General features: G+C 28.7%; 1 protein-coding gene across 2 annotated transcripts in view; it reads right to left on the bottom strand.

Moving 5' to 3' along the window:
* Nucleotides 1–13,806, bottom strand: part of LOC142332001 (uncharacterized) — a 279,107-nt gene that overhangs the window by 98,185 nt on the left and 167,116 nt on the right. For both annotated transcript variants that reach the window (XM_075378056.1, XM_075378057.1), the window contains exons 54-59: nucleotides 12,799–12,843; nucleotides 10,488–10,520; nucleotides 7,632–7,658; nucleotides 5,427–5,510; nucleotides 4,255–4,278; nucleotides 2,751–2,795 (exon numbers count right to left, since the gene is read on the bottom strand). In XM_075378056.1, coding sequence (XP_075234171.1) covers nucleotides 2,751–2,795; nucleotides 4,255–4,278; nucleotides 5,427–5,510; nucleotides 7,632–7,658; nucleotides 10,488–10,520; nucleotides 12,799–12,843 — 258 coding nt within the window. The remainder of the gene's footprint in view (nucleotides 1–2,750; nucleotides 2,796–4,254; nucleotides 4,279–5,426; nucleotides 5,511–7,631; nucleotides 7,659–10,487; nucleotides 10,521–12,798; nucleotides 12,844–13,806) is intronic.

Raw genomic sequence — 13,806 nt, 5'->3', positions numbered from 1 at the left:
GAAGAAAGTAAAAGGAACTATCGGCAATTAAGAAATGCTATAAACAGGAAGTGCAAACTGGCGAAAGAAGAGTGGATTAAAGAAAAGTGTTCAGAAGTGGAAAGAGAAATGAACATTGGTAAAATAGACGGAGCATACAGGAAAGTTAAGGAAAATTTTGGGGTACATAAATTAAAATCTAATAATGTGTTAAACAAAGATGGTACACCTATATATAATACGAAAGGTAAAGTCGATAGATGGGTGGAATATATTGAAGAGTTATACGGAGGAAATGAATTAGAAAATGGTTTTATAGAGGAAGAAGAGGAAGTTGAGGAGGATGAAATGGGAGAAACAATACTGAGATCTGAATTTAAGAGAGCATTAAAAGATTTAAATGGCAGGAAGGCTCCTGGAATAGACGGAATACCTGTAGAATTACTGCGCAGTGCAGGGGAGGAGGCGATTGATAGATTATACAAACTGGTGTGTAATATTTATGAAAAAGGGGAATTTCCGTCAGATTTCAAAAAAAGTGTTATAGTAATGATACCAAAGAAATCAGGGGCAGATAAATGTGAAGAATACAGAACAATTAGTTTAACTAGTCATGCATCAAAAATCTTAACTAGAATTCTATACAGAAGAATTGAGAGGAGAGTGGAGGAAGTGTTAGGAGAAGACCAATTTGGTTTCAGGAAATGTATAGGGACACGGGAAGCAATTTTAGGCCTCAGATTAATAGTAGAAGGAAGATTACAGAAAAACAAACCAACATACTTGGCGTTTATAGACCTAGAAAAGGCATTCGATAACGTAGACTGGAATAAAATGTTCAGCATTTTAAAAAAATTAGGGTTCAAATACAGAGATAGAAGAACAATTGCTAACATGTACAGGAACCAAACAGCAACAGTAGCAATTGAAGAACATAAGAAAGAAGCCATAATAAGAAAGGGAGTCCGACAAGGATGTTCTCTATCTCCGTTACTTTTTAATCTTTACATGGAACTAGCAGTTAATGATGTTAAAGAACAATTTAGATTCGGAGTAACAGTACAAGGTGAAAAGATAAAGATGCTACGATTTGCTGATGATATAGTAATTCTAGCCGAGAATAAAAAGGATTTAGAAGAAACAATGAACGGCATAGATGAAGTCCTACGCAAGAACTATCGCATGAAAATAAACAAGAACAAAACAAAAGTAATGAAATGTAGTAGAAATAACAAAGATGGACCACTGAATGTGAAAATAGGAGGAGAAAAGATTATGGAGGTAGAAGAATTTTGTTATTTGGGAAGTAGAATTACTAAAGATGGACGAAGCAGGAGCGATATAAAATGCCGAATAGCACAAGCTAAACGAGCCTTCAGTAAGAAATATAAGTTGTTTACATCAAAAATTAATTTAAATGTCAGGAAAAGATTTTTGAAAGTGTATGTTTGGAGTGTCGCTTTATATGGAAGTGAAACTTGGACAATCGGAGTATCTGAGAAGAAAAGGTTAGAAGCTTTTGAAATGTGGTGCTATAGGAGAATGTTAAAAATCAGGTGGGTGGATAAAGTGACAAATGAGGAGGTATTGCGGCAAATAGATGAAGAAAGAAGCATTTGGAAAAATATAGTTAAAAGAAGAGACAGACTTATAGGCCACATACTAAGGCATCCTGGAATAGTCGCTTTAATTTTGGAAGGACAGGTAGAAGGGAAAAATTGTGTAGGCAGGCCACGTTTGGAATATGTAAAACAAATTGTTAGGGATGTAGGATGTAGAGGGTATACTGAAATGAAACGACTAGCACTAGATAGGGAATCTTGGAGGGCTGCATCAAACCAGTCAAGTGACTGAAGACAAAAAAAAAAAAAAAAAAAAAAAAAATCTTTACCTCAATAAAGATAAGCTTGAATTTTTTTAATTACGCATCAAAATGTTTTTTGCTCCAATAAATATTATTTTATTATTGCTTCTCTGTGTATGCTATATGTAAAGGACTATACTTCCAAAAAATAATAAAATTTATGCCAGATAGGCGATCACATTAAATGTAGAAAGAAAAAAATGAACTTATATTGATGCATGAGTCCATGCCAAAAAATTAATTAGGTAATTAACTTTCTGGTCAGCTGATAGAGGATTCAGACCTATATAACAAAAATGATGTTGTAGGAAAGATTTAATATTAAACCAAACATATACGTGCAACACCAACGGTCACCAGTGCTTAATAGATGTTTAAATTCACAAGTTTTAAATAAAAAGTGATACAAGAAAAGAAAACTCTGTCATCTGGTCTGCTAACTATCCTAAATATTCCAGAACAAAGCCAATGTTAATTAATTGAAGGTCGTTCAACAATTAAAGAGAAAAATGACCGTTGAGCAATTATCATTAACTCAATGGCTATGAAACTGATGCCACTTTTCAACATAATCTGTAGGTACATTTAGGCACATGTCCCATTTTTTTTGCGAGCTTCCTTATTCCAGTAAAAAATTGTTTACCTGACATCTGAGCCATTCTTGTACCACTTTATTGACCTGCTGATTATAGCTGAAAACTCATTGCAATGTAAAAAAACTCTGAGAAAACCAAACAAAAAACTCAGACTTTGTCTTTAGCAGTATGGTGGGGGGGGGGAGAAAGTGTTTTTCTAATGTAATCATTTGTTTCTTTATTTATTAAACAACCCTCATAGTACAGTTGGATTAAGGATACCTAAAGAAAAAAAAATTAATGAGCTTGTTAAAATGTATGAGCATACTTACAAGATTATGGGCTTTCTCATTTTTATAATCTAAATCACTGAAGGCCTGTAAAAAAGAAGATAAAACAAAAATTATATTTTGATTACTTTCTAAATTTTTTGTAAAACATTATAATGATGCAATTTTGACCATATAATTTTTTTTACATTTTGTTCAATAATGTTAACATTTTTAAAAAACTTATGCAATTTTCTTTATAAAATAATGTATTGTTTTATCTATTATAACTATTATGCCTACATCACAAAAACAAAATTAAAATTTTCTTAACAGCAAATAGAAAAAAAACACATGATTTACCTGCATTCCATTCAATCTGTAGAGAAATTTGTGCTCAAGAAATTTTCAAACATGGCTTCTGAATTGTGAATTTTTTTATAGTAATTATTTTTATTTTACATATTTACCTTAACATTATTTCATATATTTGTTTTTAAATAATCAATATAAACCTAATTCGCATGTATTTTTTAACTTTCAATTTGTTTTTACATCATACATTGTTGTAATCTATAAAATGTTTTATTATGTACTGATTGGAATAAAAATTTTATTTTTTACTTTAACTATCATGAACTTTATTTTTTTAAATTTGTTTAGTTCTTTGGACCCTTAAGGAAAATGTAATCAATACTGTTTAATCTTTATAATGTACAGTACTTATTTATTCCTACAAGTAGCTCCGTCGTTATTTCATTCTTGCTTCATATTCTTCTATTTTCTAAGATGCAGTAACATCAGAGGTTCTGATGACTTTAGATCCATCAAACTAAACAGATGGTAAAACGCACACAACAAGAAAATTTACAAAGGCTAATTTAAAACTGACTTCAGATTATCAGTTTAAAATAAACCTGTAGCCATGACAACACGTCAATATGCAGTAGTCTCCAGCATCTATAATTTTATTATGTATCTGCCTACTGACCATTCTATTCAGTAACAGTAAAGTAGCAACCTATGAAATACATAATCTATCATGATTGCTCCTGATGGCTGTGAGGTATGTTATGTGATTTGGTTTTTTATAAATAGATACTACTGCTGATAAATGTGCCAGATTTTTAATAATCAATACTTAATTGTTGACCTTATCAGCAAAAATGAATTTCATGCAATTTATGATCAAATTAAAATCATTATTTTATTGTAAAATAATAAAGAAGCTTTAAAACTAATCTATCTAAAACAAACCCAATTTGCTCATAAATGGTAATCACTGAGAGATTCTTCTACTTCCTTTTTCCAGTAGATGTTAATTTTGGAAAACTCTTTGGGTCATATGGAGAATAAACATTTAATAACATATTAATAATTAATTTAAAATAATTTTGATTTCAGATTTTATATTACACTATTCAGATTTGTTAAAAAGAAATCTTTTATGTCTGTAAAAAAAAGATTGCAGAATATCGTTACATCATTTTCACTTTTATGCCTATAATAACCACATATAATCCTTTCATTTACAATAACAATAATAATAATAAGTAAAGAAAATTACCTTAAATGCATAAGTAGTCCAACCCTGAAAATAGAAAAATAATAATAAACCGTTAATTATAATTAGAATAAAATATATTACATTCATTTTAAATTAATGCTACTAGCTAACTTAATTTTCAAGTTATAATTCCAGTTTCAGTTTTAAGTTAATTTCATCCACTCTTATAATTAACTATTATGATTACAATACATCAGAAACATAAAAATACAAATTTTTATAAATTTAATTGTACCTTTCACTGGAAAATACTACATTAATTACTTTCCTTTTTTAGTATTCAAATTAAAAACAAAAGATTTCCATTATAACAACATCGAATAAAGTTCTTTCTAATTAATTTCATTTGCTTTTTAAAAAATAAAAAATTTTAACAAAGTGAATATACAATTAATATTGAAAATACTACTAAAGTTTTTACCAACAAGATTGTTATGCTAAATGTAAAAAGATTAACACATATTGCATCAAATTCCTGTTAAATGTATTTAAATAGGTTTCTACTTTTGAGAATTTAATTAAAAAATAAATTCTCTACGTCGTACAAATTTTCAAGTTGTTTTTTTATTATACTTAGCAGTCAGTAGTAGTAAATATCTGTACTGGCAGACCCATTATTTAATTTTGCATAAATGGGTTTTCAGCAATTTAGATTATTATTTTGAATTCAAACATAAGTTTACAATATTATATAAAATTTTAAATGTCTTGAATTATTATTTAATAATAACTATGCAAACATAATATCGTGCCTGCTGGGATTGAAAAAATTGTAATATAAAAGATAAAAAAAAGTGCAAAATAAAAATTTGTTTTTGTATTTAAAGCTGTTTTTGAAATCTGACATGAAAACAGAAGTATAGATTTTATATTAGTTATTTTTATAATTATTTGTCTAAAATTTCATAATATTTGAGTTGTAAAATTTCAATCACAAGATAAATCCTAAATGAATGATTAAATGATTAATGAATGAATGGTTAAATAGTAGATGTATACTGTATTTTGTATACCGCAGATGACTATAGTGTTCAAAATTCTTTACAGTAAAACTTTTGGAGAAAGTAATTTATTAAAGAGATTTTTTTCACAAGACGTTGCTAGAAATGATGAATGAATAAAACAAGAGATGTAGTACAACATTATTTTATTAGTTACTTGTGCAAACTTACAGCAGTACTTTCAGTTTTCTTTGTTGAAGTTTCAGATGTAGATTCAGAGAATGTTTCTATTACAAGTTTTGAACTTGAATCTTTCTGTTAAAAAAAGATTAAACCAATAAAATATATTAATATATAAAAGATATACTCTTAATGAATAGTGAAATAAAATAACTCTTTACATAGAATTACTTTTACAAAAATACAAACTATATAAACTTGATGGCATTTAGACTGTTAAAGCAATCAGAAGCATGTTATTAAAAACAATCATAAGTTAGAAACAAATATACATAATTTAAAACGTACATTTTTAACAAAATGAACTTCAACTTAATAAAAACCCTGTATTAAAAGCTAATACATTTTCATTAAAATAAATTTTGCTTACAGATGTTGATATGAAATTAACAGCAAACAACTACCAATAATAAACTAGCACTTAATTTTTTTAAATTTTACAAAGTCAAAATTTAAAAAAATGAAAAAGCCATTTAACAACCACCACCCAAGCACTGTACAAAAAAATGTTCACTTGTAAAATAATTACAAACAGAAAACTAAATATCATCCAAGGGTTGACTTTAATGTAATACAGTTGAAATGGATAGGCCGCAGAAGGCCAGTGTCCTGGCCTGCCTGATCACCTGACTTAAACCCTCTTCACTTCTAAGTGTGAGGCCATTTGAAACATATTATTTATTCAACTCAACATTGAGGATCTTCAACAAAGGATCCAAAATGAATTTCAAAATTAGGAATACTCCTGGAATTTTTGAACAGTTAAAGACAATTTCTCAAAAAAAGACTGGAGACTTCTTAATTTCTAATGGTGGACACTATGAACATCTCTTACAACCTTTAACAATTGTTAACTGTTTAATTACACCTAATGTTCTAAAATAATTAACGTACGATTATCACAGGTAGTTATTTTATTTTTTTTAATTATTAGGTCTATTATTGTGAGAAAATTACTTAATTTGATAGTAATTTATAATACTAGAATTAACAATAAATAAAAATAATTAATATTTAATCGAATTGAAAGTAAAGTGGAGGACATGAAAACAGACACAAAATTACAACGACTTTCTGCCATAACTTGGCTACTAACTGATTTTAAAAAAATACAATGTAATTTTGTTCAAAATAAAAGGATTAATATTTTGTTAAATAACATAAATTTTGATAAACCTAATATTTACGGATTGAAAAATCCATTAAATGATTAACGGATTGAAAAATAAACATGGCCACCATTTTGTAATTTATGAAGGTACTTAATTCCTGATTTTTTTCTAATTTTAAAACTTTATTACGAAGAACTTACCAAATATTAATGTAATTCCTCTATCTGGACTTGAGATATAAAGTTTTATATAAAAATAGAATGGCAGACAAGAGAGAATGAAGGAAAAATTGCTATTTTTCCTAAGGATACTAGTTTAATTTTACAAATAGAATCCGAAAAAGTATAGCCAGCCCACCATTTTAGAAACATCCAGTATATGTGTACATAATTATAACATACAATATTTATATATATAATAGAAAAGTTTAAAATTATTATTATTATTTTAAACTTGATAATACTGTTTGTTCTGATCAAGGTTTTTTCATAACAGAGTTATTCCTTTGATTCGTTTTGGAAAAGGCAGGAATAGTTGTATCTTTAAAATAACTAATCTACAATTCTAAAAAAATCATAAAATTAACAATTAATTATCTTATGATTTGAATAAAATGTTTATTTACTTAGCTGCAGAACACTTTTATAAATATACATTTAATAAATTTGATCTATGATGCATTATCTCAGTTAATATCTTGGTAGTATGTGTGTCCGTACCAATTTATTATGTTTTTCATGAAACAATTAGTAATTATATTTTATTTATTTGTGTATGATATTTCTATGTTCTTATATTTCTAATAACATTGATTGAAAATCAATGCCATTAACAAATTAGTTACAGATGAAGGAACTGCAGACACTACTAGTTTCCAAAAATATATTCTGAAGCATATTTACTTGTTTTTAAACGGTATTTCTATCATTAAAAAAAAAAAAAAAAATGCATGCATATAGTGGTTTATAAGAAAGCAAAATATAAAGCTAAAACATCTTTTAATGGTGTTAAGAAATCCAGGGTTATTTCCTTGGATCTCAGAAACTTTGATAATGATTAGTATATTGAAAATTATCTGGTTTACCTGATTCTTGGTTATGTAAGAGAAAGCCTGTAACATAAATAAAATAAATTATATTATTCATCATTAATATTACTATTATTATTATTAATCTGATATTGTTATTTTGATTCAATTTCATTCATCTTGAAGTTTAAACTTTACGTAATAAAAATTAAAATGGCTTCCCAATGGCAATAAAGATTTACATGAATTTTGTTTATTATTTTTCAATTTAATTTGCCTTTAGAATTACCATCTTTAAATTATATAAAAAACAATAATTTTAAGTCTGTGAGTAATGAACTCTAAATGTGAAAGATTATAATCAATCAAACAGGTAAGAAGATAGATAAGATGATTTTGTTATTCTAAATCATTACTTTTTTTTAACCTTAAAACAGAAAAATAACTTTAAAGGAGAAAACTTCAAAAAAGTCAATTCATCAAAATTAAAAAAATTGAACTACCTTCAATAATTAAATGTTTCCAAAAATTAATATTATGTTTATTTCAGTCAATTATTTCACTTTACTAATCTGTAGCCACAAGTATTATCATTGTTTTAATCTTTATTACAATCAGCAAGAACCAGTCTTGGTCTTTCCCTCTATGAAATTTAAACGAAGTGTAAAAATCCATGTAAACAATAGACTAACATCAAATCATTTCCATAAACAATATAAGTAACCTTATTTAAATTTACTAGCAAATGTATTTGTCAAACGCTTAAATAGCAAGTGACTGAAAATACTTATTAATTACGTTGCATTATTATACAAATTATCGAATACAAGCAATAACTTTTTTCTAGGGTTATGTTATGATGGAGGGGGACAGAGTTTTTATAGCTCAATGTCCTTGATACAACTCAGCAAAAGTAATGAGGTATGGAAAATTACGTGACCAGAATTCAAACGCAGAACATTTCAGATAAAAGGCAGAGAAACAATTACACTGTACACTAAAATTATAGCAATCACTACTTTATTTACATGAAGTGCCATTGTAATGATAATAGGTGACCTGACACAAGTCAAAAAGCACTTCTGATGATCGAATAGCCATTTTAAAGTACAAGAATCCAATGTCACGGTTACTAGAAAATACAGGTGAAGTGGTTTCCAATTACCTTTTTTGATGAAACAAATACGTGGCTTCACATCACTAATCTAACCAAAATACTAGTGACATTTATCCCTACAAATGACACCTTGATTCTATTTACCACAGAGGCTGTCAGTGTACTGAAAACCATTATTATTCTCAGAGAAAAGAACCCTGAATGACGTCTCTTGCTCCCAGATGTTTTATATTCACACAGTCATAAGAAAGATGAACAAATAGTGCAAAGCAACAGATTAACGTATCGCTTTCTGTAATGAGGCAATTATTCATTACATAAATTGCTTTAACTTAGCTAACCGTAACTTATAGTTATTATATAATAGTAGTAAATTTATACAATTTAACAATAATGTTACTTCTTAATTGTTCATCTCACTCGATCATTTTCAGTCACTGACGACACTCGACCGCTTTTAAAAGTAAAAAAAAAAATACTTTAAGCGATATATTATGTTAAAAAATAGAACTGTTAGTAAACACTACCAGAAACAAAAACATCCTGATATGGACATTTATGACAATTTATACCTTTTCATTGAAAACCTAATCTTTTTTTCTAATAAACTTTGTTATGTTTCACAACATAATCAACATGCCAGAAATAAAAATTTGGATGGTCTGCTAATCATTTTGCTTTTTGCCAAAAAATACCTTCAATTCATGGGTCTCAAGAACTACAACAGACTTTCACTGAAATATCAAGCTTTATTAGACTATCTTTTAAGAGGACCTTTTGATAAAAAAGCATGTTATTATGTTGACAAATTTTTAGTTCATTTTGTGTATGGATATTTTGAGTACAGAATAACATGTTGTGTGGTACATAATGTATAATATATATATATATATATATATATGTTGGTTTTTTGTTTTTTTTTGTCTTCAGTCATTTGACTGGTTTGATGCAGCTCTCCAAGATTCCCTATCTAGTGCTAGTCGTTTCATTTCAGTATATGTCGGTTAAAATATTAAATTTATTTCATAAAATGATACTTTCTATTGCAAGATGTTTTTTGAAGGTTTTAGCAGTATTCTAAAATGTATACAAATATGTATAAAATTGATGTAAATTACAAAATTATTTTTAGCTTCAATTATTTTTTTCTTATTTTAATATAACTATCCATAACTTAAATTTACTATAAATATTTGAGTAGAGTTAAGCATTAAATTTTACAACATTTTCTGCCTATTTATTGTATACATAAAAATGTATTGTGATGGTAACAAACAAAAAATGTAAAATATTTTTAATTCATCAAGTTTAAATTTCATGTTACTTTAAATTCTTTTAAATATTTAACAATGATTATGATTAAACATACAAGTTATTCAGTCAATAAATGATATTACTCTAGTTTAGATAATTCCAGGTAAACAAATGGAAGTCAAATTAAACTGCATGAAAAATGCCATAAAAAATGTTATTCTTTCGCTTAACATATGTTTAAAATGTTCAGCACATATGATCACAAAAAAAAAAATATTATGACCTAATGGATACAACGTATTTACAAGGAAGTAACAGGTTGAAAATGATAAAATTTTTTTAATAATTTTATTGTAATGGGAGTTATTAAGTTTCAAACCCCTCAAAAAACTAACGATGAATAAAAAATAAACAATAAAAACAAACTTAAAAAAAATTTATAAGCATGAAATGAATGAACACAAACTAAAGATTTTCCACAATTGTTTCACTTATATTCAATTTAATTATTAAATTTTAAAGTATGTAAAAAATTTACTTACACAGCTGACCCTACGTGGTTGTTTTTCAATTTGCTGGAAAATACAAAAACAAAAAAATTGAAGTAAATCAATAATGTATTAGAAAATAAATATTTAATATGTTTAAAAAAAAACATAATTTTTCCTTATCTGCACTACTTTGATTATACACAAAATTCAATCTGGTCTACTTATTTGCATCACCAGTCAATCGGGTGGTTTATTGCTATATTCCATTACTTCCTATTCTGAGCTAATTATTTAATCTCAGAATGATTACTGTACTTTACATCCTCAAGTACATTTTTTATTTGTAATCCTATCTTTATTGTGTGCAGTTTTTAAGTCTACACAAGGTATGTGAGAAAAGTAATGAGATTCGAAACACTGCGAGCGATCTGGCAATGCTGTGTCTATTGGTCTGTGCTAGACTGGTTTGTTCATCCCTTCCACATGCTCAGTATGAGTTTCAACTCCGTTCAGCCAACACATTATTTTTGACAGCGCCATCAGTAAAATTGTGTGTTACAAAAATGGAGCATCAGAATTTAAAGCAACGTTGTGCAAACAAGTTTTGTGTTAAACTTGGGGAATCCACGAGTGTTACCTTTGAAAAGTTGAAACAGGCTACGGGGAACATTGATTATCAAGAGCACAAGTTTTCCGCTGACACAAGTCATTTTTGGAAGGCCGAGAACACGTTGAAGATCAACCTCGCTCAGGGAGATCTTCAACTTCAAAATCTGATGAAAATGTTGAGCGTGTGAGGGTTCTTGTGAGATCAGACAGTCGTTTAACAATAAGGAAGATGAGTGAACACTTAAATTTAAACGCTTTCACCGTACATAAAATTTTGACAACAATTTGGACATGCGAAAGGTTTGTGCGAAATTGGTGCCAAAAAACCTCACAACAGAACAGAAGGACAATCGAAGAAACGTGTGCATTGATCTTCTTGAGAGGATTGACAAAGACCAAGAATTCTTCAATTGTGTGATCACAGGTGATGAATCCTGGATATCTGAGCACGATCCTGTAACAAATCAAAGAGTGGCACACTCTGTCATTTCCTCAACCGAAAAAATGTAGAATTAGCAAATCAAAACTGTGCCGATTTGCTTTTTTGACAGCAGGGGTATCATGCATAAAGAATTTGTTCCTCCAGGACAAACTGTCAACCAAGTGTTTTACAAAGGTATCCTTGAAAGGCTCAGGAAAAGAGTGGTTCACGTGAGACCAGATACTGCACACAAGTGGATGCTTCATCATGACAATGCCCCGTGTGACACAGCCATTTCCATCACGGAATTTTTGACCTCAAAACCCATTCCTACAGTTCCTCAACTCCCCTATTCACCTAATTTTTAGTCCTTGTGCCTTTTTCCTTTTCCCGAAATTGAAACGTATCTTAAAAGGATGTTATTTTGGAACTCTGGAGAACATTCAAAAGACTGTGACAGACCAGTTAAAAGCCTTACCAGTTGAAGCCTTCCAGCGCTGCTACCAGGAGTGCGAACAACGACTCCGCCGATGTATAGTTGCCCAAGGGAACTACTTTGAAGGGGATAATATTGTTGTTTGAAAAAAATAAAAACTTGGTAAGTAAAAAGTCAGTTTCATTACTTTTCTCACACACCTCGTACATCAATCTAATATGCTATTAACTAAACCTCATAGTGTCACACAACTAACTGATCTAGTTTGCCTAATCTGTCACAAATCTCTAACTTCTCCAAATCGTCTTATGATTTATATGTTTCATAATTTATCAACCGACCTAATCTTCAACATCCTCCTGGACACTTCAGAACCCTTTAACTGTCTTTCTTTGATATGGTCTGTTAATTCCTATAACTGCTTCTTCCATATACAAAAAACAAAGCCATAGTCTGAGACTTGTACATCCTTGTCTCACACTCCCTTTACCAATAAGATCATGACTTTCCTCATTTTTTAGTTTTGATATCACTAACCAACTCTTGTAGACCTTCCATTTCCTGAAACTTTTAAAATCCAGTTTACATTATTAAATTACTTCTTCAGAGATGTCTTATTCTTATTAATCCTACCTTGTATTCTCGCTAGTATTTTTTTGTACATGAAATTTCCCATCTCTATATAGTATTTATTACTATAAACTATTTTATATTTAAAATAACATACAGAAAATAAAGTAAGTTTCCAGAGTGATGAATGATTATTCAACATGATTTGAAAAACTAAACTAAATTTTCCTACTTCATTTTATTAGGCTCCTTTTGGTAATCGATATAATTTTTCATACAGAATAAATAATACTTAAAAACAATTTTTCACAGTTAAAAAAACTTACCTGTTTGATATGGTGAATAAATTCTTCTGTTTTTTTGACATCACCCTGTAAAATAAAACAGTAATATAAGTAATAACAGCGAGCAGAAATAGTAAAGGAGTTAATGGACTATTGTCATTTTAAATGTAAAAATCTTAGCTGTGAACCTTTTTAAACAAAGTTTGTCTGACAACTCAAGTGTAGTTGTCACTTTACAAAGTGATATACAAATGCAACGATACATCACTTAATAAAGCTGTATGAGCATCATTATTTTTGTTTATGGTACTAAAATTTGAAACGCATGTACACAAATAAACCATCAGATTTATCATAAGAAATTATTATTAATTGCTTTTTTAGTTAATAAAAGAGAACGTGCCTTATTCACTGTATTCATAATTAAGCCATTTAGTGACTCTAACAGGTCTTGAAAATTTTCAGCCAGAAGCTCAAAGATGGGTATACAGTCCATGGATGTTTGAAAGTATACTTTGCTTAACACTGCCAGTTATATTAAACGTTCATTACCACGTGGTGTGCTGCCTGTTGACAGGGTTCCCAGGCACTATTGTTGTCTCTACCTAGTTCTGTCTTATGCTTTTCTTTTCACCTCATCATAACATTCACTACTTTTTATGTCATTTATTAACTTCAGCCTCTTCCTTCCTCTTTTTTTCACTTTCAACAAAGCCTTCAGGAACTGTATTTATAATTCCTTTTCCCTTAATTATATGCCCGATTCAGTTTCCTTTCCTTTCCTTCTGATGGTTACCAACATTGTTCTGTCTTCACTATTCTTCTTAATACTTCTATGTTACTTACTCTGTCCACTCATTTTGTTTTCATTGATAATTAAACTAAATTAAAATTTTTTTTCACAACGCCTACTAGGGATTTCTATTATTTAGTTTTGTTATGCCTGCTGCATTTTTGGCTGATTAAAATTTATATGTAATAATTAATACTTTTGTGTATATTTCTTATTCTTGTAAAGATGATTATATGTAATTTTAGGGTATGTTTTTA

This window comes from Lycorma delicatula, chromosome 11 (assembly GCF_047948215.1).
Source record: "Lycorma delicatula isolate Av1 chromosome 11, ASM4794821v1, whole genome shotgun sequence".
NCBI classification, from domain to species: Eukaryota; Metazoa; Arthropoda; class Insecta; order Hemiptera; family Fulgoridae; genus Lycorma; species Lycorma delicatula.
Note: the sequence above shows the minus strand (reverse complement) of the source record. Positions and strands in the feature narration are given on the sequence as shown.